Consider the following 25,726-nt stretch of genomic DNA (forward strand, 5'->3'; position numbering starts at 1 on the left):
TCTCTCTCTCTCTCTCTCTCTCTCTCTCTCTCTCTCTTTTGTTTTTTTCAAGACAGGGTTTCTCTGTATAGCCCTGGCTGTCCTGGAACTCTGTAGACCAGGCTGGCCTCGAACTCATAAATCCGCCTGCCTCTCAAGCGACTCTCACTATGTCAGCTACAAACCAAGGGAAGGCTACTATAGATTCCATAGTCTCTTGATTGTCAAACAATGTAAAACTCATGTGGATGTAGAGATATTTTGTTGTTTTCAGTCTCCGTTTTTTCCTAAGTTGCTTCCTTTTGTTCCAAAAGCATAATGAATGCCAGATAAATTAAAAGGCACTCACAGGAATTTTCCTTATTGCTATATCATACAGGATTTCTCCTTTTCTTACTGCTATGACAGTGTCAATTAAAAACATTTTTTTTTATTTTTGAGGAAGTATATCTGCTAGCCCAGGTTGGCCTTGAACTCAATATGTGTCTGAGAATAACCTAGAATTTCTGATCCTACTGCTTCCACCTCCAGACCACAGGGATTGTAGGTGTGGATCACCATGTCCAGTCCCACTTCTTATGCAGCGTTACAGATCAAACCCAGGACTGTGTGTTTGCTAGGCAAGCATTCTACCAAAAAGGTTACTTCAAAGGCTTTCATACAACATTTCTTCAAGTCATGATCACAGTAATATTCTAACTTACCAGGCTTTGATCCCTCTGGAACAGACCCATTCCAAACTTGGTGCAGAAACTCAGGTCTGTTATCATTCATGTCAATAACATTGATGACAATGTCAATGGGGTTCTCCACTTGATTGCCATTGATGTCCACCGCATGTGCCCTCAACTGCAAAAGCAACCAGAGGGCAGAGGCACTTGAAGATCTGTTACCTGTGGTTACCACTCTTCCACAGTAGCAAGAGCATTCTGAGGACAGTCATGCAAAAGCTGCCACCCTTCCCCTCCCTAGATGGAGGTAGCCCAGCTCTGAGGGGAGATGTCATAGAGGAAAAGCCACTTTTTCTCTAGGCCAGGCCTAGGGCTCATTGCACAGCTTTTAACTGCTGTGACCCACATCCAGAGCACAACCAGAGCTCCAGAGCACCAAGAACCTGAGCTTTGTGATTCCCACATTGCTCTTGGTGGACAGAGCCCTGGTCCAGAGCCAGCTGTGTCCAGATCTAAAATACTGTTTTGTTAAATACAGGAAGGAAATGATCTGGAAAATTACAGGTACACAGGGAATTTACACAGAAACTTTTAAATTTTAAGGCTTTTCAGAGACATGAAGACATGCATGCCTGTGTAAGACATTCCTCACTATATCCTTAGCAGATGTTATCAGCAGTCACCTTTGAGAAATTGTATGTTGTTTTTCTCCACATACATATAAGTCACTAATCTACTTGGGCCTGAACGTCTTTCTAATGTTTTCTCACAGCAAACATCTACTGCATCCCTGTCAAAGACTATGCAAGTTTCCATTGTACTGTTTCTTTTTAACTGGAATACTTTCACAGTATTTTAAAGTTTCCTTGTAATCTCTGATGCTGTTAGTTACTTGCAAGTATGTTCTTATCCAGTTAGAGTAGAATCAACATATCCTTTTGATTTCTAGGTTACTAAACACATAACACAATGCAATTTTATTACTGCTTTTCAATCCTTTTTAGAGATATTTTCCTCCTGATTCATTTAACAAAATATATTCCATTAACAAATTCTTAATACTGAAATTTAATTATAGTTATGTAAAATAATGAAGCTTAATGACTCTAAGTACTTGCAATTCTGTAATTAATTCCATTTTCCTGGTGTTGTTTTGAATGCATACATAGCAAGCATTTATAGAACAATTCACTCCAGTCTTAGATGAATATGTTTATTTTCTGAATTTCAACCACAGAATCTTAGATGGAGAGAAGTCAAAGAAAAACACACTGGTGTGTTTCTGATCATCAATAGAAACTGCTCTAACTAAAGTGTTACGTGCTACCTCATTCCAGTTTCTCTCAGGAATTTCAAAATGATGGGCTTGTAAATTAATCAAGGTAACGAGTGAGTTCTGAGTTACACAACTGAAAACATATTCAGCTTTTCCTACACTTGTCTGTTTAGTTCTAGGGGATCTACTACAGTTATAAGACACCAGGATTTCTAAAGGTTTCTGCAGGTACAGGGCTTTAAAAGTTGTTGCTGAATATGTAGCAGAGGAGGGCCTAGTTGGCCATCAATGGGAGGAGAGGCCCTTCGTCTTGTGAAGATCATATGCCCCAGTACAGGGGAATGCCAGGGCCAGGAAGCAGGAGTGGGTGGGTTGGGGAGCAGGGTGGCGGGAGGGCATAGGGGGCTTTGGGGATAGCATTTAAAATGTAAATGAAGAAAATATCTAATAAAAAAAAGATAAAACAAAAGTTGTTGCTGAGCCAGGTGAGAGTCTGGAGACATCATGCCTCGGGAACGTTTAATGGCAGTGATGCTGCACTGCAGGAGGAGCCAGTGGTCCATGGTGTTGGGCTCACAGACTGAGTCTAGACCCTTCCTCCTGTGACTGACATCCCTCCATGGAGGTTAAGCATTGACATATGAAACACAAGCATGATAGAACCCGAGAGCATGGGTTCTTAGGTTAGGGAAAGCCTTGATCAATATCCCTGCAAAGCTGTAATTTATGTCATACATGTTCTAAAAAGGAATCATAGAATGCACAAATGAAGTACCTGATGTCCCTGAACAAACAATAAAACAAGAAAAGGGAGGAAATATGGAAAGACTAGGCTGGGGCACCTAAACTGAAACAAATCTTTATAACAGAAAGAAAAAAAAAAGAGGCAATCTGTCGAGCTTGTGATTATAATACTACGCCCTCCTCGAACAACTGTGATATGGATATGTACACATTGCTGCTCTGATCCTGCCCATACAGACCAGGTCCCATGGGTTCTCTCAGCCATGCATCTGACAGCAAGTAATGGCATGTCAACAGTGATGAGTGATGATGTTGAAGGTCGTTTCCCTTTCTTTCTTGTTATTTTGGCATTGCTTGTTTTATAGTATGCACCAATTCTATAAACACATGCTTATTAAAGAAATCAAGAGGCCTACAGATACATTGCTGGTTCTATACCTCAGAGTTAGAGCCATCAGAGTGACTTGAGGCAGTGGCAGACTACACATACGCACATGACAAGGAGTATGAACACAGACTCAACAGATGGAAGCTTACGTGAAACCGGGCTATCAGCTCTCGATCCAGAGGCTTTGTGACTGACAGCTGTCCTGAGATGGGGTTGATAATGAAGATGCCCGTTGGAGGCTGGTCAGCTCCTGGCCCAGTGACGCTGTATCTCAGGGAAAGGTTTTTATCTCTATCAGACCTGATCTGAGGATGAAGAAAAAATTATATAAGCAGAAAACATGGGCAGAGTTGTTTGGGGACACACCACATTTCCAAACCTTGCTTCATCCCTCCCCATACATGAAGGATGTCTTTCAGAGCATCCCTTCCTCTTCTCTCTTCTTTCCTTCCACCTATCTCTCTTCCTCCTCTTCTCTGGTGTGTATCTCTCTCTCTCTCTCTCTCTGTATGTGTGTGTTGTATGCATGTCACGTCTGCGTGTACACATGCATGTGGGTGCAAGTTGGGTGCAGTTGCTTTCTAGCTTGTTTTTTGAGACTGGGTCTCTCTGTGCAGCTGGAGTTCCCTGATTCATGTAGCTGGGCTAGTCAGAAAGCTGCAGAGTTTATTGTTTCTGAGTCCCCTGCACTGAGGTCTCTGATGGGAATCTGAACTCAGGTCTGTATGCTGTGTGGAAAGCACTCTATGACTGAGCCATCTTCCAAGCCCATTCTTTGATTCTTGATGATGGACTTAAAAAAGAGACATTACCTATCCCCAGAAAGACTTGGGGTAACCTTTTCATCTAAAGGAACACTAGCTGTGCATCATGCAATATGTCAAAATTTAGCATTGTCTACATAGACAAAATTGCCAAGGTAAAATATTTATAATATAGTAACAAGTGTCTAATTGAATACAAAACATGGTGCCTTCACATATCAGGAATGGTGAGAAGGAATAATCATCTAGCCACAGCTTGAAATAACCTTACGTGGGACTCTGGTTGGAGACAGGCCCGCACATTAGATTTCCTTGCTTCCACTGTACTGACACAGTGCAACTAAAGCTTCCTACATGGTTTTCAGGTGGTAATGAAGGCTACAGTTCTCCTTCCTAACAAAGTATCAAAGAGAGGTTCTTTGGGTGTATTTTATACTTCAAACAAAAGGCAAGCATGTCAGAGCAGAGCAGGTTACAGAGATGGAAAATGGAAAAAAGGCAGCGACAGAAAAAGGGTAGGTTGGGCAGGCATAAATACAGACCCTTAAGCACTAGGTAAATGAAATTAATCCATTCATTTGATCTACAGAGATTTCTTAACATAGGGCAAAATTCTATATTTTAGTTGTATTTCATGAGGGTTGATAAAAAGCACCTCTATCTGGTGTTATGTGCATTGTTAAATTGAGTTATAATGCACATTAGGATATAATACACAACACAAATAAGTGACTTATTTAAGAGGCCTTTAGTATTTTGGAGTACTAAAATAATCATAGAAACGTTTGCATTTTAATAAATGAGAATATGATGGTTCCATAATGTTGTACTTTTAAATAACTACCTCTCTGTAGACTTTGCTTATTTTCCCCCATATCGGATGGTCAGATGGTATGCAGTGTAAGTAACTGCAAAATTCTCTCTTCTCAGATTTGAAAGGCTCCAGTTTTGCACTGCCCCAGGGACTCTGTTAATGGTATCAGAGGTCATTTTTCCTCTTAAAAAGAGACTCTCAAGTGCACTCGGTGCTGGCAGGTTTAGCAATGATTGCCCTTTATTCTTTTCCTTCTGTCCCAAACTATCTTTAGAGGGCAGAGATCACCATGGAAAGTCCTGGTTATGACTAGCATTTGAATAGTGAGAGGCGGAAGGGGAGGGACGGGACGGTCTTATGGCTCATGAATTCACAAAAGGCCTATCATTGAATGCCCTGGACCCAGCTATGTGTATAAATCATCCAAGAGACGACAAAGGAAAGGCTTTTTACTACATAGGAGAAATTCCACTCACACAAATTCAACTGTATGTACACATGTCATAAACTCTACTTAAAAAAAATTAGGCAAAATAATTTCTACTGTTGCCTTGCTATGAAAATAATTATAATGACAGTCTCTTACTCTGACAAGCTCTTGAGGAAAGGGTCCTCTGGAGTTTTCTGGCAAGTTGATTGGCGGGATGACCCAGTCTCTCTTCTGCCTTTGTAGAGCTCCACTGTGCTTGGCAAGTTGTCTAGGGAATACTATTTCTTCAATTTCATGTGGTTCCTTTGCATTAAAATATAAGAAGACATTCCTGAGGACTAGGAAGTGCACTCTCTAAGATCACATCAATATTAATGGATACCTATGTGTGTAGGAACCACAGTGTATTATGAACAAAAAGAATAACTCAGGAGGCCCTTTCCCTGTCCCCTAATTCAATAGCAGAAAAGGGCCATGAAGTATTTGGGTTGCACTATTCACTGGAAATTGAATTAGAAACAATTTATTATATAGTCCAGTTGAGTAAACTACTTGCAGTTTCTATAAACCATCCTAGAGAGTAGTTAATATTAAACCAAGTTTAATAGCACCCTTTTATATATTTCTCATTAGTTTAGACCACAGTTCAGGTAATGTGCCTACTGTACATTAAATTCAGATCTTGATGTGCTGAGATATAATTTGAATTCCAAGAGAAGTTTAATACATACCGCTAAAGAATGTCTCAAATATTTATGACCCTATTAAATCCCACAGAATTAATGCTGTAATTATTCTAAACCTATGTCAGCAGTGATGGATGCAGTAAATGACCCACTTTGCACACTAGGCATTAATCTCTGCTATGTGTCAACATTTTCTTCCATTTCTCTCGACGTCTGTGGACATTTTAGCCATTAGGCCATGCTGTCTCTGTGCAAACATCCTGGACAGTTTGCTGGAACACGGAGAGCCAACAACAACAGACACATCTTTTCACCCCATTAGGTACCAGCCGCCCACTCTGGATATCACTCAAGTGGCTTGAGGCCTTTCAACAGTTAATGGCTTAATATATTGTATTTTACATGATTTGAAACCTCAACACTAGTATAAAAAAAAAAGCAATGCATTTTTTAGTATATTCATTTATATTTGAATATGCATATTCACATCTCATTTACAATTAAATACCATGATGGCCCGTGTTGCGATCTGTGACTGTAGTATTCAAAACATAGTGGTTAGAATTCAAAGTCATGGCCTTCAAAGTATATATGGGCGTGACCCACAAAGAACCTGGTATTTATAAACAACAGAGGATATGTGAAGCCATGGCTCTATTTCATTTGAAATTCCTATATAGGTATTTTCACAGAGTAAGTGCTCAATAAACATTTGCTGAGATGAATAGGTCTCTGTTGGAAACACACGTTATTTATTTCACTGTGGCTCACAACAGCTTTCATGAGAGAGAGCATATCACTCCTGAAAATCTGTGGCAGGATGAATATTTCATGGTACCCAATTTGCTCTTGAAAAAATAGGACAAACCTCAACCCTTGTTGCCAGAAACACTTTCCTGTCCCCACTGTAGATCTGCACCTCCCACCTAATAAATTTGACTGATGACATCTTCCCAAGATGTGTTTATTTTGTGGTTACTCTTAACAGCTTGTAAAGCATCTCAGAAATGTAACAGAAACTAATGCTAATTCAAATTAAATTATAAATCACAAAATATAAACAAACCTCTCCAAGGCAACTCTGGTTGCTTGAAATATCTTAGCCTATTATGTGAGCGGTACAACCAAGTACTGCTAAAGAGACTGGAGTTGATAACAATGGAAACACTGGCCCTCCGTTTATATGGTAATAATTAAACCCATATTCAGTTAGAATCATAAATCAATAAGCTCCAAAGCTGGATCTAGCTACCATACCTTCATAGGTGCCTCAGTCAGGGTTGGCTCCCGGCTCAGGTTTACAGCTACCTGCCACTTTTCCTGGGTTTCTTTGTCTTGGGCATATATCAGGAACTTTGCCTGCTCTGCAGTGAGAGGGAAGCTTCTCACAGCATACACCGTGCCGTCCTCATCCACCTTGAAATCTGCTGGCTCGCTGCTTTCATACTGAACTTTCCTTTTTCTATTGCAGTTGCTGAATTTCACTGGAAAGGAGTACAAGTGCCTGGTTACTCACCAAGGTGAGCATAGTTCACGCCATAACATGTTAAATTATACAACACAGCAGCATGAAATCACAGAAACTGTTTTCATACCATGTGTGCACAAGTTCCTGAGCATGTGTGTGACTGGCTCAAGTGCCCACAGATATGAAGACTCGAGCTCAGGCTTGCTTAACCCTCTTCAGAAGCTAGCCAGCCCTAGGGATCTGCCTGCCTCTACCTCCATGGTCCTAATATGAGAAGCATCCACATGGCAGAGACTTAAGCATTCTTGGACTTGAGGGTCTTGGACCAAACTCCCCTCAGAGAAGAAGGCATGATTGAACCAAGGTATGGTTAAGTTGTTGCCCTACGTCTTCTTGTCTAAACCTCTCTTTCCATCACCATCTCTTAGACACAGGGCCATCAGGTGCTCCTGATTTCAGTGTTGCACCCTTGTGCAGGTATTGCTTCCTGTCCCCCTCTAAGCTCCCATCTTCCCTCAGTCCATGCTGTTGCTGGTCTTCCTCACACACCAACCGGAGTTCTATCAGCAGTTTCACAGCTGACCCTCACAGTCAACTGGAGAGGCATTAAAGCCTGGGTTTCTCAGTTGTAATAACCCTGCACCCTTTCTGCCATAGGACCTTAGATAAACACTCGAAGGAAGGAAATTCTGGGCATCTTCATCAACACCCATAATATGTCCTAGAATCCTAGAAACTCAGAGTGGAAAGCAAAAACAACACAAAACAAAAAACAAAACAAAATTGTTCATTGCTGTTCCTCAGGGTGCTTATGAACTTTTGGATTCTTAATGTAAATTCTCACCAAATGAAATAAACATGCATCTTAAATGATTTAAATGAGAAATAAACCCTTAAGGAAAAGGATCTTATCGATTCCAGTGGGTTATTCATACCACTAATAATTGGGTTGACTTGAAAATGGGGGTGGGGGAGTCAGCATTGCATAATGCAGTGCCAATCAGCCTGTGTCTCAGACACTGAAAGTTAGATTCCACATTTACAACTGGGCATGCTCAGGACAGCCTCTGGGGAAGATCATTTCCTTTGCAGTCCACCTTCCATCTTTCTGAAGAAACGTTGCATCGGAATGGCAGGGGAAGTCATCACACAGAAGGTGGTTTTTATTTTCTAGAGAACTAATGCTGCAGTTTGGTCATGACGATATGGGACACAACTGGCAAGTGATAGACATGCCTGTAGTACAATGTGTACTCACAGGTGATTTTCCTGTTTCCCAAGGATGAGAGGAAAAACTTCTCTCCCTTATTCATATTTGGGTTTTAGACAGAGTCTCCTATAACTCAGGCTACTTGAAACTGAATCATGCAGCAGACAATGACCCTGAACTCTTGATTTTCTGGCCATACATCTGAAGCACTGCAACCCAGTTTAAGAAGTCCTCTGTCTCACACACCAAGTGAAAATGGTCCTTCCAGTTCCACCCACATCAATTCACTGTGACAAGTACAGACTATAGCCAAGGTCCACATTCACTCATTTACCTTCCTAGATGTAATAAAATGTTTTAACTATTGAATATATAATTTTCACATACTGTCATATATATATGTGTATATATATATATATATATATATATATATATCATCCTTCAATTTCCAGTCATTAAAAGTAAAAATAAAAGTTGTATCTGCAACTAAATCATGTTAACATGTAACATTGATTTTTGAACTGTAAATATCCTTAAGTAGACTTAGTACCTCAATCTTACGTTTGACTAAAGTATTTTCTGGAGAATGATGACATTTTCTTCATTTCCTTTTTGTAAGTTAAAGATAACAAAGGGAAAACTAAAATTGTTTTTGGAACGTCGCTGAGAAGTCAAGATGTTAGAATTATGCCATATTTTTATTAACAGAAGTAACTTTTTTAATATCACAAAAAAGAAATTCATGACATTTCAGTTTGCTCAGGAATGTCTAGTCTCTTCTGCATTTCCTACTACATTTCGTCACAGTATCATGCATCCTCTCCCCAGGACACATCTGGATCACTGCACCTGTGTCCTGGGTAGTCTTTTCCAGTTGCAGGTTACCCAGCATTAAGCCTATATGATTTTATCCCTTTATATGTCACCTGTGACACAAGCCATATATGCATCATGCCAGCTTATAATGCTCTCCTAACTTTTTAAAATATTTGTATTTTGCTTTTAAATTGTATGTATATGTCTATGTATGTGTTCACCCTGAATCTGTAATGCAAATTTTATATAAAAGATTCATTAACACTGTGCCCATTATCATGATCATTTTAATGAATTTCTTAGTAGTCTCCTATGACTATACCTTCTCTCCTTAAAAAGAGAGGAAATTTTTAGTTTATTGATAGGGGCTCTTAGTTTTTTATTTTCTATGACAACTAACTATGATGAGAATAATATAAGTAAGTGTTTGTGAATATCTATGAAAACATTGCCACAATTTTAAAAAAGGAAGACGAAAAGAAAGAAAATGGACTGGCATCATAGAGAATCTCTATACAAAACTTGCTATATCAAAACCCAACAACAAAAGCCAACAACTAATGCACAAATCCAAGGCCTTCAAAGAACCTGTAGTAAGTATTCATATTTAAGTTGGTGGCAGTAGTAGTTAGAACTAATTATTTGTAGCCAGTGAAGCATTGTGAAGTAGAGTTAAAATTAGGTTAAAGGGGGCTGGAGAACTTATTATGCAAACACAATTGTCTGGGTTTGGATCTTGGGTGCTAATATAAAATGCTGGATGCAGAGGTTCAGGTCTGCCATCCTAGGACCATGGAGGTAGTGAGAGAAGAACCTCTGGAACTCACTGAAACTCAGTGGAGAGAGACCCTGCCTCAAAAGGATGAGGTGAGAAGTGACTGAAGGAGAATCTGATACCCAGCTGTGGCGTCCACATGAGTGAGTATGAAACCCAACCACATGAAGGTGGACCTGCATCCACATGAAGGTGGACCTGCATCCACATGAAGGTGGACCTGCATCCACATGAAGGAGGACCCACATGCATTACATACATTTAGACCTTAACAGTGAACTTGTGACATGAGACTCATTATTCCTGCTCTACAGATGCACAAGACAGCTCCATCCTTGCCATGTGTTTATGACTCCAGTCATTTCTCAAAAGAGGTCTAACAGAATCTCATGAGTTAAGCCACCCAAACCTAAACAATTTAATAAATAATACAATTAGATGATGAAGAAGCCCAGTAAAACTAGTGAAGAAAATAATGGCAGATTTAGAGCTCTGAGAGTCCCATGGCAAACAGGATTTTAAAAAGTAACTCTTTTTCCTTATTCTTTTCTCAGACATTAGATTACCCTACTCTTCCCTCTTCCACTTCTCTCAGTCTCCTGCAGATCCACTGAGGTAGGATTGTAGGAACCAAAGTGGTCAAGGATGCCAAGCGAACTCTGCCCACAGAACAAGTAAGCAGGGCTCATAGGGACTCATAGAGATTAAGATGTAAGTAACTCAGGATAGTGCCCCAAGGTCCTACTGAGACAGGAGCTGGAGGGGAAAGGGTGTGGGAAGATAGGCATGGGGAATTCACAGTCCTGACTGTGGGAGCCCACTTGGGTAATCTGGCATTCCATTCCTTAGTTGGATTCTGATGCCAACATGTTTGCAATTGGAAAGAACACCTTTGAAATAGCATATATTTGTAAGGAAGAAAGTTGTGTCTATCCCCTGAGTGACAAGAGGCTGGTCTCCGAGAACTGATCCTGGAACAAATGATTTTACGTGGATTGGGTGAGAAAGGTCAGTAATTGAAGGTAAGCCAGTTGTTCTAGTCCCTGCCTCTAATGTGTAGCTCTTGTGAATCAGTTTAATAGATGTTATTATTAGAAACAGGCCAATTTTCATTTAGTCAAATATTACGTAAAGACAACTTCTGACTATCATTTATGTTTGTTGATCTCTTTATTTGTGCTGAGTACTGAACCCAGGGTCTCAGGCACTGTTAAGCATCTCTAGACCCATTCAGAAGTAATAATTATGTATATATATATATATATATATATATATATATATATATACATACACACACATATATATGTGTGTGTGTGTGCATGTATATATAATGGGGTGAGCAGATGATTTGGTGTGAGTCATGTAAGCATGAGACCCTGAGCATGATGCCCAACTAGTGCCCTTGTGGTTAAAGGATGGAGACAGATAGGTCCCTGACTCATTAGCTAGCCAGCTGGTCTAGCCACATTGTCAACACTCAGATCAGTGAAGAAACCCTGTCTCAAAAAAGGAAAAGTGGAAAGAGAAGAAGAAGAAGGAGAGAGAGAGAGAGAGAGAGAGAGAGAGAGAGAGAGAGAGATTTGACACTGAATTCGGGTATACTTTCACACATGGGTTTGCCGAGTACATACACACAAAATCATGAATACACCCATAATGACATGTCTATATATCATATATACAATGTTTCATGCACACTTGTGTCATATAATTTTATGTATTCAGTCAGTACAAAAATTAATACTTCACTGAAAAATAGTGAACATAAATTTCAAAGGAAAAAGTCCTCTCCATTAGACACCAGTTCAGGCTCTGGCTCACCCTGCTCATCAGTTTTAGCCACCTTGTGTTATTTTAAGTAGTACAAATTAAAATCTGCCTCAATTCTAGGAGAAATGTGTGAATTTCATTTGTTGCCACCTAGTCAATGTTCACTGCCTGTTGTCATCTTTGCCTAAGGGCTGGATGCAGCTAGGGAGATTTTCTCCCACTTGACAATGTGCTAGGACCAAGACGGGAAATTTACACAAGATGGCTATATTTGTACAGAAACTCTATCATTAATAGTAGAAAAGTGCCAGGCTTTGTGGTATATGCCTTTAATCTTAGCACTCAGAATGCAGAGTCAGGCAGATCTCTAGTCTCTGTGAGTGACCAGGCCAACCTGGTCATAAGTTCTCAAAAAGTCAGATCTACACAGAGACACTTTGCCCACTATAATATTTATATTTGTAATTATAAATAATACTGTGCTTACTTATAGTCATGCTTCTCAATTGAACCAGCAAAAATCATTTCAAAGAAACAAATAGTCTAGAGATATATTTAATTAATAAAATTAGTATTGAAGTTTACCTTTGAGGATGAAGGGATCTCTCTCTCTCTCTCATATATATATATATATATATATATATATATATATATATATATATATATATGATAAATGCTTATCTATCCACTGTCTATCTATCCATCCCCATGGAGCTATCTAGCTTTTGTTATAAGACAGTTTTCTTATGATTTGTAGGTAGATAAAATAATGAAAGAGAATTTTTACTTCTGTCTTCAAAACATGAAGGATTTTTACCACATTTCACTATACAACTTTCAGAAAATGTGATGCAAAATTTATCTTAAATTTTAGGAGTGAAACATTCTCACATATTTGGGGTGGATGAAAAACATCATGTTTTTGTCAAAACCACGGAAGTTCAGAACTTAAAATGAATCTTACTGTAATTTATGCACTTCAGTTAATACCATCATGCCATTATTCATTACTGATGATAAAGAAAGTGTCACAGGGATGTAGGGTGTTACTAGGAGGGGACATTGTGGAGAAGACTGGATATGTATGCACATCTGTAATTCCTGTTTTTCACGAGCACGAAACTGATACAAAGAGTTGGTTTCACTTTTAGGAGCTTTATTTTTATTATTTTAACTCCACATGTACATTTCTGTTGGGGAGGGGAGATATGTGCACTGGAGTAGATGCACCCAAGGAGGTCAGAGGCATCAGAGTCTCCAGAGGTCAACTCCCAAGTGTTTGTAAGCCTCCCAGTGTGTGTGTATGCTGGGAACTGAATAGTCTTTGGCAAGACCAGGTCGCACTCTTCAATGCTAAACCATCTTGCCAGCCTCTGGTTTAATTTATTTTTCACAAAAGCTTTCTTATAGACAATGGTCTAACTTTTCACATTATAAGAAACATCATAGGCAAGGATAGTTGTGAAAGTCCCCAAAACTTTCCTAGCATTCCAGTGAAGAGTGTTAATTTGGCATCACTAAGGGCTGGATAATATAACCTATCGACTATTTATATAATACCAAGTTGCTCTTTGATGAAAGTCATAACATTTTATTAGACAAATCGGACAAAATTAAAATTCTATTATTTTATAATCAAGGGATTTGATTTGAAAACTTTTGACAGGTCTACTACCCATATATTAAATATTAATTTTACTTAAATGCTAAGACAACACTAGAAACGGTGGTTGAAGTACGAGAGGAAAGTAAATAAATGCATTTATTTAGGAAAGTAAGTAAATGAAAGTACAGGTTTGGCATTTGGGATTAATCAAACTTATTAGTCTGCACATAGTTAAGGGTGTGTTGCTACAAACATCAGAACACTAAGCCAGAAAATGCAACTACTGTATAGTTTCATACATAACACAGAAACTACACAGAAATCTGCTAACCTGATTTATATAAAAGTAAACACTAGGGAAATAATTATTTTAAAGTACTTTTACCCTTCAAGCAGCATCTCATGTTAATGTTACCCATAAAGCCGTAAAAACTATATAGAACATTAACAGGAAAACACAGATTATACCTATTAAATGTATTAGCACTTAACTATCTTACATAAATGCAATACAAATGTGCTGTTATTCACATGTGGCTTACAGTTCTCATTCAAGAAAAAACATCACACTATATTTAAAGCAATTATAGGAAAATATTCCTAAATATTTTCATGCTTAAATATGTTTTTTAAATTTTCGTTAGATTTTTTTTCTACTTTAATTGCCATTTTTGAGGTCTATTAGGAAAGCAAGGTACTGATCCTCAGTGAAGGCTATAATATTTTCATCAGACAAATGAAATAAACTTGAAATTCTACTATTTTAGGAATAGTCAAATTATTTGACTTGAAAACATTTTTTGACAGCTCCTTCATACATTATCTGAAAGTGTTAACTTCACAGAAGTGCTCAGACAAAACCAGGAATGCGCTGCACTTCCCTGCACAGGCAGAGAGCACTGAGTATTAATGAACTATGTATCTGTGAATAGAGATGTGAGGAAGGAAGTGGGTGGGGCCGTCACCTCTCCATCTTGCAGTGTTTGAATACATACCTTGCAAAGCAAGGCAGAATGCTTTCCAAGAGAGGGGTCTCCTCATAAGTATGAAGTCCATTCCATCTTGTTCTTGTCAAGAACACCCCAAAAGGTTAACTTGAGAATTTTTTTTTATTACAGTACAGTAGCCTTTGCAGAATCTATCAGTTGTCTACATAGATGAAGTCACAATAGGGTAAGTTGGGAGACCCCTTAGGAATGACCATGGAATGTTTGCTGAAAAAGCTCAGTATATTTTCTTTAAATGTTAATTTATGCAAAGGAAAACAATACATGAAGCTTATGCAATACATTAAATAATATTTATACACTCAATACACGCCAATCTTCCAAAAGAAATATTAAAAAAAAAAGCCAACAAAAATATCAAACCTCAAATGGTACTTGGAGCCTGCGTTCATGAGATACGCTTTTTGTAACAAGTTCTATGACTGCGATGTCAAGTTATTCATTGACACCAAGGAAAACGTCATCAACAAAAGTGTTGTGTCAGCAAAGGACAGTGCAGTGTCTATCTTTTTCTTCAAATACCAGGAAGCCCTGTCCTGTCATAGGCCACAAGAGATGAGTTTATTCAATTTCACAATCCTTCTTCTTCCTCACCAAACTTAATGCCAGTGTTCCTTATGGTCTTCAAAGGCTTTCCCTGAGGGCTTCAGAGCATCGAGGAAAGCATACTTCAAGCACTCATCGCTATACTTCTACTGGGCTTAATAATTTCTCCCTGGGATTTAAAACATAACACCACCTAAGTATCACAAGTCAACTCGATCCTTTTCTGAAAGCTGGATTTGTGATTTAAAACTGTATGCTCTCTGTGTGTAATGTTATTTTTACAGGCCTTAGCAGTTTTCAATTAAGTTCATTCAGGTGCTCCAAATGCCAGGCATCTAGTTACATTTTCAGGCGAAAAAACTCTCCGTCATAAATCTCCAGTGAATACCATCTAAAAACACTATTAAGGGTGGGGAGTCTTCCAGGGTAACTTGGGTACTCCAATGTATATCAGTAACAAGGAATCTCAAGTCCCTATCTTGGTACAACGTGAGACCAGTTAGTTTCCTATTTTCTTATAAATCTATATGGAATTAAAATTAACGAGTAAACTTTTATGCACAAGAGATTTTAATGGGACTAATTGTTAATCATAAAATACAATAGAAAGAAAGGAATAAAACCAAATGAAGAGAGGGAAGATGCAAGGGCTAAGGAATCCAAATGAGCCAAATTAATTATTCCAAAAGCTAAAACAATCAGATGATGAAACTCATACACATCTTGCTTCAGAACTAACGAATGGGTTATATGTGCTCATATAAAACATTGGAGTGCAATTAAACTCAATGTAATTTAAGCTGAAATATTAACAGGAACACATTGATGCTAAAAAGTGATCAGAGTTCTTTGAAGGAGTTGGTGGGGAGAATGAGAACACTTGGTTCCACCTTCACCAGCAAGTTCTGTAGCGGGAGATGCTATATGAAGGATATGCCTTGCAATCGGCACATATAGGTCTTCCTTAAAACACAGTCGAGTGGGCTGGATAGCAGACTTAGTCTGTAAAGTGATTATTTTGCAAACATCATGGCATGAATTTGAATGCTTAAAACTCATGTAAAGGTCAGCTGTCACAGCAAGAGCCCATAACCCCAGTGCTAGGAAGACAGCAGCGAAATCCTGGAGCTCAGGGGCCACTGTGTCCAGTCAGTGGTCAACAGCAGGATCAGTGAGAGAACCTGGCTTTAAAAACAGAGCCGAGAGAAACAGGAAGATGATGAACCTACAAATATGTACCTCTGCATCCATGTGTGTGGACATAAAAGGTAGAAAATAAAACTCAATTGCAAGAAGGTTTAGGAGACGGCCATAAAGGAGCATTAAAATATAAATTCAGCTCTTTTACAATAAAATGGTTAATGTTTCTAGACTGTCTAAGGGCATCTGAAAACCAATTTGAGATCATTATTCTATTGCCTCGCCAGTGTCGTATTCTCTGGGGACAGGATTCTAATGAGTAAAGCCATTAAACTTCACTTATCAAGTAATACTGCTGCACAATAAACAGCTTTATCAAAAAACTAGGAACCTGACTTGAGTGAAGCTTAAAATTGTAGAGAGTCGGTGATATGCTGATAACCCATCCTAGGGTTCTCACATGCTGTGTTTGAGTCACACTGCACATTCAACAATGTCAGTCCACGATCTAATTTGTCAACCTCCCACGGGAAGCCAAGAAAGAAATCCAAGGCTCTAGTTTGCTCAGAAAGCAAGACTAGTGAAGTATATCTTTGTCCGGTACTGTTCATTTACCTCCCTCTAGACCATGAGAGGGTAGAGGTGATTTGATCAAAAGGCAACTGTGGTCTGAACCAACTAAGAAATTGTAGTACCACCTTTGGAAATTATATGTGGCTACTATTGCAGAGAGCTTTCTAAGAGACATACAGAGGTGGCAGAGTTGATAGGGCAAGAATACATTGTTCTCCTTAGGACATTCACAGCCTGGGATACTGTCCTTCCCTACCATCTAGAGATCATGTGGGACTTGTACATGCATGATACAGGTTCTTGCTACCAGGCCTGGCCATCTGAGTTTAATTTCCAAAGCCTATATGGGAAGGAGAAAACCAACCTCTGACCTCCACACACCTGTCTCACATACACACCATATGCATGTGCATGAACACGTATAATACACACATGTCTCGCATACACAACATATGCATGTGCATGTACACGCATACATACACACAATAATCACCATAAAAAGTTAAATTAAAAGTTTAAAAACGAGCAACTTAAGAGTTGCTCTCTCAGCATAAAGTGCTCCTTGCTGAGCACAGTGGGGGAGAGGCAGTGCTGTTTAGTAGAGATATAATAGAAGCCGTTTCTGTTGCCTGCCTCCAACAATAGACCTGCTATAGGTATACAACAAGGACCTGGAGATACAAGGACCTGGAGATACAGCTCAAGTGTTGCACTCACCTTGGGGGCTCAGGATAGCTGTTTACCTCCAGCTCCAGGAGGCAAAATACCTCCTCTAGCCTTTGTACACAGCCACACTGATATACACAATTAACAGCAAGACAGTCAATTCAGGTTCTGGTGCCCACGGATGGCATTCCAGGTAGGGTGGGTGACATGTTCCTCCACACTGCTGCAACAATGCTCAGTGATTTCCATGGCATCCCACCCTGTGGACATTCAGAACGACAACACATGCCTCTCTTGAATTGGCATGACACACATCTCTTTCCAGCAGGGTTATTTAGAAGTTGCTGCCCTATTCCCCTCTTAATTTACAATTATGAAAGAACACATCAGATAGGGGTGCGACAGAGTGAAACCAGGAACGAGAGAGTCAGCATCCATTCTGTGACGAGTGACCAGAGTCACAGCACACACGTGTAACTGCGCAAGGATGAGAAATCTGTACAGGTGACAGAGCTCAGGAAACATATAGGACTATTGTTGTAATCCATGCTAGCCCACCACATCATAAGAAAAAAATAAACCAGAACCATGCCTATAGTAGGTAGAACACAAAAATTTAAATATCTAACAATTTCTAAACATTCTGATAGTTCTCCACCAGAAGAAAATATTAGAAAATTATTGTGATGTCCTAAAATATTATAAAATCTGTTAGAAAAAAAGCTTAATTTTTCTTTTTCTCAGCTAAGGCAAGCTGTAGTATTAAATTATGTCTATATACAAGTAAAAATGTGTTTAAGAAGGGAGTGGAGACACATTGTGTTCTGAAGAAGGAAGCTGAAAAAAATCAAAACAGAAGCACAGACACTATAGAAATAATTATGAGGTTGAAATATGAAATGTAGATTTCTGATAGTCTAATGATGTTATGCATAAACTTTTATGTCTTAAACACCCAGAAATGTATCAGAATTACTGCTCTCTCCTTTCTATGCTTCTTAATGACTCAAAAGATGCTCAGCACAACCCTTGGCTTCACTGATGCTCTTCTCCAGGCTTCCTAATGTCCTGAAATCAGGTGAAGCTCTTTTGGGGACAGAATCGAGTCACACATATGTAGATCTTTCTATCTCAGCATGGTAACTGTCTTGAAATGCACTGCATGAAGAAAATACACACTGGGCAGTGGTGGCGCATGCCTTTAATCCCAGCACTTGGGAGGCAGAGGCAGGCAGATTTCTGAGTTCCAGGCCAGCCTGGTCTACAGAGTGAGTTCCAGGACAGCCAGGGCTATACACAGAAGCTCTGTCTCGAAAAACCAAAACCAAAGCCAAAACCAAAACCAACAGAAAGAGAGAGAGAGAGAGAGAGAGAGAGAGAGAGAGAGAGAGAGAGAGAGAGAGAGAAAAGAAAGAAGAAAATAAAAGAAACCAAACCAAACCAAAGCAAGCCAAGCCTAACTCTCAAACAATTTCAACAGTGTGGCTTCAACACGTGACAAGGACACAGTTAAGAGTAAATATGTGCCAGGAGTACTGCATTCACAGGTACAACAAGGAACAAGAAATTATGTATTTCATGGACCCTGGATAAAACAATGAGACACAAAGAACAAACTGCTTATTAGAAAACTGTAAAAGGACATCTTATTAGCCAGAAACAAAAGCCGCTGGGGGTAAAAAAAAAAAATCATTGCATCCCAGACAGTGAAGTTAGAAAACAATGTGTATTTCTTTACTTGCTTGTAAGAGAAAAAAGTATGATTATATATGAAGAACTACCAATTCTACAATAAAGTCCTTGAAATTTGTCATGATATAAAACTCATTTTAGAAGCCAAATTCCCAATATCTACTATTACTCTACCAAAAAATACACATGATCACTAGGTACTAGAAGGACTTTGGTAAGTTGGATTTTTCAGAGCCAATTATTAATGTTTAACAAAAGTAACTTCAGGGTTGTTACATTTAAAGTTGCCTCTGCTTTCTGAATATTATCAAAATTATATATACATATATATAGTCTTTAATAAATAAATTCCACAACAAAAATAGATATAATACTCATTACTTCATCAAGGCAGTGAGGTTATTCAAAGCAATTATATAAAACTCCTAAACTGTTAACAGAACTTTAGTAAAAAAAAGTGAAATCTTAAACATCAAAATCTGAATATAAATTTATTAATGCATTGATAATTATTACCTAAAAAACATCAACTAACCTAGAAAAAAAGTACAGCCTCATATTATATTTTTGTGATCATCTGTGTTTCCCTCCTTCTAGGTCTCTAAAGAATTGTTGCATAAGTTCTTGGAAGTGTCTGTGATACCAGAATGTACTGTTCCAACATAATAGCCAGTTCAAGTTATTCCAGTGTAACTCAGACACAAGGAAACTATTGGCGTGTGATCTGCAGTACACTGTAAGAGCTGGAATCAAATGTTTACTATATTACTATCATCGTCATAAAAGCTTATTTCAAATGATATGAATTAATATACATATATAAATGCTTAAGTTGAGTCATGTTCTTTGCAAAGCAGGTCATATTAATTATATTTCGAATCTATAAAAAGTTTATTAAATTTAATACAGAATCCTGTAACAGCATTTATGTCATTGCTTGGAGGAGGGAACAGAGAGAGAGAGAGAGAGAGAGAGAGAGAGAGAGAGAGAGAGAGAGAGAGAACACAGAAGAATCAGCATGTCTTCATTTGCGATTCCAAAAGCTAATACTTCTAAAGTCTAGTGTTTCTACTGGCGACTGTAAGTCCTCCCCTCATTGCTGGGGTGACACGTTCTCTTGGAAATATGACTGTACCATGCTCATTAGTTACATTAGTGTGAATGGGATTATAGTGTCATAACCTATAGAAAAGGTTTTCAATCTCCCTAATGCTGTGACGCTTTAGTACAGTTCCTCATGTGGTGGTGACCCCAACCATAAAATTATTTCACTGTTATTTCATAATGTAAATATCTGACATGTAACCCCCAAAAGGTTGTGAAATTCAGGTTGAAAACTACTGCCCGGTAGCACTCTGGCCATCTCCACACCCTAGCACTCGGCACCTTGTGATGAATCTGGGTGGTTTAGAGGTTCTCTGCTGCTAGAGTCGTCCCAAACTACTCTGCACGCTGTCCTGGCAGTAAGCGTGTCTTTCAGGTATATGAATCAACAGCTCAAGCATCTTAGAGTTTTACAGTGATAAGGATATTCCATATTTAATAGATCATTCTTAAACATACACGCAGGTATTGCATTAACTATGATGATGTCAAGGCAAGCATGCCACACACAAGTAATCTGCTTCCGATGTAACATTGCCCACTCGGTACGTGTTAGCTACAGTAAATCGAGTTAGCTACAATAATGTCCTTATCCAGTCCCTATGACTGGATGCAGTAAGCCGACTCATTTGAATTGTACTCTTTTGCCTAAAAGCCTCTGCAATGCTAACATTATAGAACAACACTTTAAAATCTTTATAAAGTTTAAAGTAAATTATAGTGTGTGTATTTCTGTGTGCATGCATGAATATGTGTGCCACCACACTTACGCAGGTCAAAAGATCATATTCAGAAGGTAGTTCTCTCTTGCCACTCTGGGATGGGGCTGAGGAGGTCTTACTCAGATCGTCTGATCCAAAGAACACAAAGAACTTTTACCTGCTAAGCCCCCTCGTTGGCTCTAAATCTTTTCCCAAACCAACATCCAATTATTAACTTCTAGAGGCATGTAATAAAGGGAGTGATGGTTGTGAATAAATGAGTCCAAAAACACAATGAAGAAACAGAAGAGCACAGAGAATTTTTTTTTCTTGTAAGTAGAAATGAAATAAGCGATGATGAGGAGGAGGCAGCTGCAGTGGCTACTCAAAGTGGAAAAAAAACCCTGATTATTTGTGAACCAGAAAAAATGGAGCAGTATGAATTGTCAGCTAGATAGAAAGCCAGCAGGGACAACTGAAAGTTTAGCCTCCACAGGCTTGGTGAAGAAGCATGTGAGGTGACAGGAGACAGGGTAGAGAACTATCATGAAATCAGAAAGCACATAATGGAGCGGAGGGTAAGTGTGGGTTGCTACAGGCCGGAGTGAATGATGAGAGCAAAACTCTCAGACAAAACTATGCAACTGAAATTCCCCATCCCAGAGCACTGGAGCCCAGAGGACAGCCCCCAAATAAGCATGGTGTCTGAAACTTTCCAGGTAAGCCTGACTCCTGAGGACTTCGGTAGTCTGTCTATCTCCTTCTGGCCCTTGGAATTTAAGGACCTCCTTGCTACACACCCTCAGCCTCGACGATTTTAACCAGCTCTCGGGTTTGAAAAGCCACCCTTTCAAGTAATAGGATAAATCCTAAAATTTTACGGCCAGACTTTAGCCATTACAGCAAGATCTGGTCTACTACACATCCAATTGTCCAGTGGAGAGAAAAGAACAGGACAGAGGGCAAGACTCTGGGGAAACCAAGCAGGGGGTGAAATTAGCTGTGTAAGAGGGTCCTTGGCTAGGTCTCATCTTCCATGGCTGCACAGTAAAGACCATTGTTTCCCAGCCTCCATTTCCTTCCTTTCTTCCCTTTAGTGACATGGCTATGTAACAGATGATTAGAGGAGAGTCTCTAGTCCAGCCAGAGGATAAAGACAAAGACTTGTTAGCTAGTTTGAGCGGAAAGGGGTGATGATAGTAACATTCACCTATGAAGCTGCACTTGACTCAGGCTTTGACTGGATTCTGAGCACCCTGCACGGCAGCAGCCCTTCCTGGTACCTTACAAAGCCAGTAACAATGGTCTGCTGCTGGGCTGCTGCTCACTGATGCAAGTATCAAGCTGCTTTAGATGCACAGGTAAGTCCAGTGACTCATCGGTCGTTTGTCACCCTGCCTCCACGGAATGTATATAATACACAATATAAGGAAACAGATGACAAAAGTAGATACCACCCTTTCTGTCCCAGATTTGTATATGCATCTTCACTTATCTATCTTTGTGCAAAGTGAAGAATTTAACAAATGACGTCCTCAAAGACCACTCCCATCAGTCCTTCTGGTGCCAGGAGCTGGAATTAGAATGTTCGTGATATGGCTTCTCATCAGGATATGACCTATATGTTCCCGTTCTTTCAGATGTATGTGCACTTGTGTAGTCACACAATTTTCCTATCTTTTCACATAGGTAAATGTGTCACACATTCATATTGAAAGTGGCATGTGCTCTGAGAAACACCTGCTGTGCCTAGCTACCAAAGTAAACTTGATGAACTTTCCACTCAGTGAAAAATAACCAAATAAATACTTATCTGTTAAGGTTTCCAGTGATCAAGAGTTTTATTTTAGGGTTCGAAGATCTTTAATTAAGTAAAGTTTAACAAAAGTGTTTGAAAGTATTTAAGGAGAGAGATCACTGAAGATGGAAAGACATATTGGGTGGCTTTAGATGTGATCTCAGCAGGGGATAAGTTAAGGGGCTACTTTGGCAAGATGGGCATGACAATGAGGCACAGTCAGTCCATTCATGACATCCTGATAAAAAGCGCAGTACTGGACCCTCTCCCTTGTTCTTCACCCAGTGCTTTTGGCAAGGATGGGAACTGGGAAAGTATTCCCCTTTGGGAAAATTTGTTTAGAAAAGTGTTTTAAAGACACATTATCTTTATGGGGATAAGATTTTATGGACTAAAGTCTCTTAGAAAATCAAACTTCAGGTAGGCTGAAATTCCTTAGACTAAAAGGACAAATGTCAACAGAGGTGAGAATTACATAGCTCTGATTGGTTGTGTGTGTGTGTGTTTCCATGTACCTGTGCATGTCAGTGTACGACACACTTGTCTGACAGGACAGAGAGAGTTCCAATGCAACTGTAGTTAACAGCTTAGCATTGTTCCATGTCCTGGGTGTTTGAACTATTAATACAAGGAACAAAATTAGCAGCACTTTTTAAACCCAGGAATTATTCAAAAATACACAATACAATATGCAAGATGTGATTATGAAGACATGAGATTGATTTCACAAGTCACAAAGAAAAATAATATTCATTATATAACAATCATGCCTTGTATAAATTATAGGCCAACCAACAGGGACACTAAATATGCACTTTAATTTGGATTACAGTACAAAAGTAACTTCACTATCTAATGAGATGAATTATTAATCAATGCTAAAAGATACTTTTAAAAAGCTCTGCTTGAATAAAGGCCAACTCTAATCTCATGCATTTTACAAGTAATCTTCAATAAGCCATTATCATTTTATTCTCAATTAAACCACACCCTCAAGTAAGATACTTTTTGTAAGCTATAAGTTGTAACACGGCTGATGGCACAGGCTTGAAACTCAGTTGTTTGAAAGACTGAGACACACACATTATAAGCTCAAGGTCTCCCTGGGGTAAACAGAGAGTTGATGGCTGGCCTGGACAACTTAGTGAAAAGGTACAGAGAGAGCTGGGGTCACAACTTGGCAATACTTATATATACCCAGGACTCCCTGGATTCAAACCCTGGTACCACAGGAGAAACCAAAGGAAAAACATGCATCAGTAATAAGAGTTTGCCATTTTATACCTGTTGGGGAAAAACTTTAAAAAGTAGTATGCTTTAAGAAAGGCTACAAGATCTTTAGCAGAAAGGGTGCTTGCCATCAAGCTAGAACCTAAGCTTGATCTGTAGAACCCATAGAGTGGAAGGAGAGAATTAGGATATTTTCTGACCTCTACATAGGAAAAGAAAGAGAGGAGAGAGAGAGAGAGAGAGAGAGAGAGAGAGAGAGAGAGAGAGAGAGAGAGAGATTAGAAAGTAAGTCATACCTTTGGATATTCGTTGCTTTATATGTAATCAGAGGGGATCTCAGCAATCGTGATTTTGCACACACACACACACACACACACACACACACACACACACACACACACACACACACTGTCTGGACGTCTATATTTTAACAAGTTCCTAAGCCAAGAGTACCACTGAAAGTTGAGCTCAAATTATGCTTGTTGTTAAGGTCCTATAAAGAACACAGTGGCTTCTCTGCGACAAAAAGCAATAAGGCTGAAGAGAGATGTCAGTCAGTAGAGTGCTCTCTATACATGCCTCCATCACTTACACCCATGTGAAAAACTGGGGAGTGTGTCTATTATCCACCATAATGTCAGTGCTTGTGGGATGTAGAGACAGGAGGATTTCCAGGAACTCCTGAGCTAGCCAGCCTAGACTTTTTGGTGAGCCTGTGTCCCAATGAGAGAGGCTGTCTCAAAAGCAAGGAAGATGGCTTCTGGAGCATGAAACACGTTAAACTCTTGCTTCCACACAAATGCCTATACTACAGTATGTGCATACCTGCCCCCGCCCCCCCCCCGAAACATACCACCTCACACATAAACATTCTCTGACAAGCATTTAAGAAAACTTAAATGCTTAAGTTTAAAAACTTAAACAGGAGTAAAATTATTTCAGATATTTCTTGATTTTGAAAAGACAAATCCCCATAGTTAAATTCAAATATAAAATTCCTAGAAATTATAAACAAAAGGACCACAATAGCTGCAGAGATAAAGATGGTAGTTATTCAATTGTTGGTCTTACATGTAATTGCTTTTTAAAATATGTACATGCTAATGGGTTGTCATTTACAATGTGAGTGCTTTTCTTTTGCTATATTTCATATATCATCACATAAGCAATAGAAATTTGAGTTGTGCCTGAAACTCAAATGTTCCTGGAATAGATCAGATTGGTGGTCACCTTTTTTGAGTAAATATATTTCTGTCATTTCAACATGGGAGTGTCACGATGAGTTTATTTCCTTGAAGATTAAATGATGCCACACCTACTTCACATTCCAAATTCTGTCTCACATCTTTTAAAAGCAAGGGATGTTAAGGTAGAAGGGGAATTTTAAACCTTTTAGAATATGTTCCTCTAAAAGGATGCCTCAGATCTACTTAGGAAGGAATACAAAGCAAGTGGGAAATGCAACCATGCCTGGAGACACTTCCAGACACAACTCATAGTGTCTGGGAAGTTCACAGGATGGACACATGCTGTTCATGAATGATAAATTATATGCCCTGGAAGTTTTCAAAGACGTGGGGGTTGGGAATGAGAGAAAACACCATTTAGACAGATAATAGATATTAGCATTCTGTCTAAACTATACCCCTCACTTACCTGGCAACAGTTAGGTAGGCCTGACCCACTATAAAAGAGGCTGCTTGCCCCCCTCCTCGCTCTTTTGTTCCTCTCTCATTCTTCCATTCTTGTTCCAGCTCTGTCCCCTCCCCCTTCCCCCCACCATCCCCATTCCCTTCTTTCCCTCTCTCCCTGTGCTCATGGCTGGTCTCTCTCTCTCTCTCTCTCTCTCTCTCTCTCTCTCTCTCTCTCTCT

At 39.2% G+C, this 25,726-nt stretch overlaps 1 protein-coding gene across 2 annotated transcripts in view; it reads right to left on the reverse strand.

Moving 5' to 3' along the window:
• The window catches only part of Cdh2 (cadherin 2), a 218,186-nt gene that overhangs the window by 53,259 nt on the left and 139,201 nt on the right, over positions 1-25,726 (reverse strand). For both annotated transcript variants that reach the window (XM_021151003.2, XM_021151004.2), the window contains 4 exons: positions 7,010-7,236; positions 5,223-5,369; positions 3,208-3,363; positions 684-828 (listed from right to left, as the gene is read on the reverse strand). In XM_021151003.2, coding sequence (XP_021006662.1) covers positions 684-828; positions 3,208-3,363; positions 5,223-5,369; positions 7,010-7,236 — 675 coding nt within the window. The remainder of the gene's footprint in view (positions 1-683; positions 829-3,207; positions 3,364-5,222; positions 5,370-7,009; positions 7,237-25,726) is intronic.

The sequence above is a fragment of the Mus caroli genome, chromosome 18 (assembly GCF_900094665.2).
Source record: "Mus caroli chromosome 18, CAROLI_EIJ_v1.1, whole genome shotgun sequence".
NCBI lineage: Eukaryota > Metazoa > Chordata > Mammalia > Rodentia > Muridae > Mus > Mus caroli.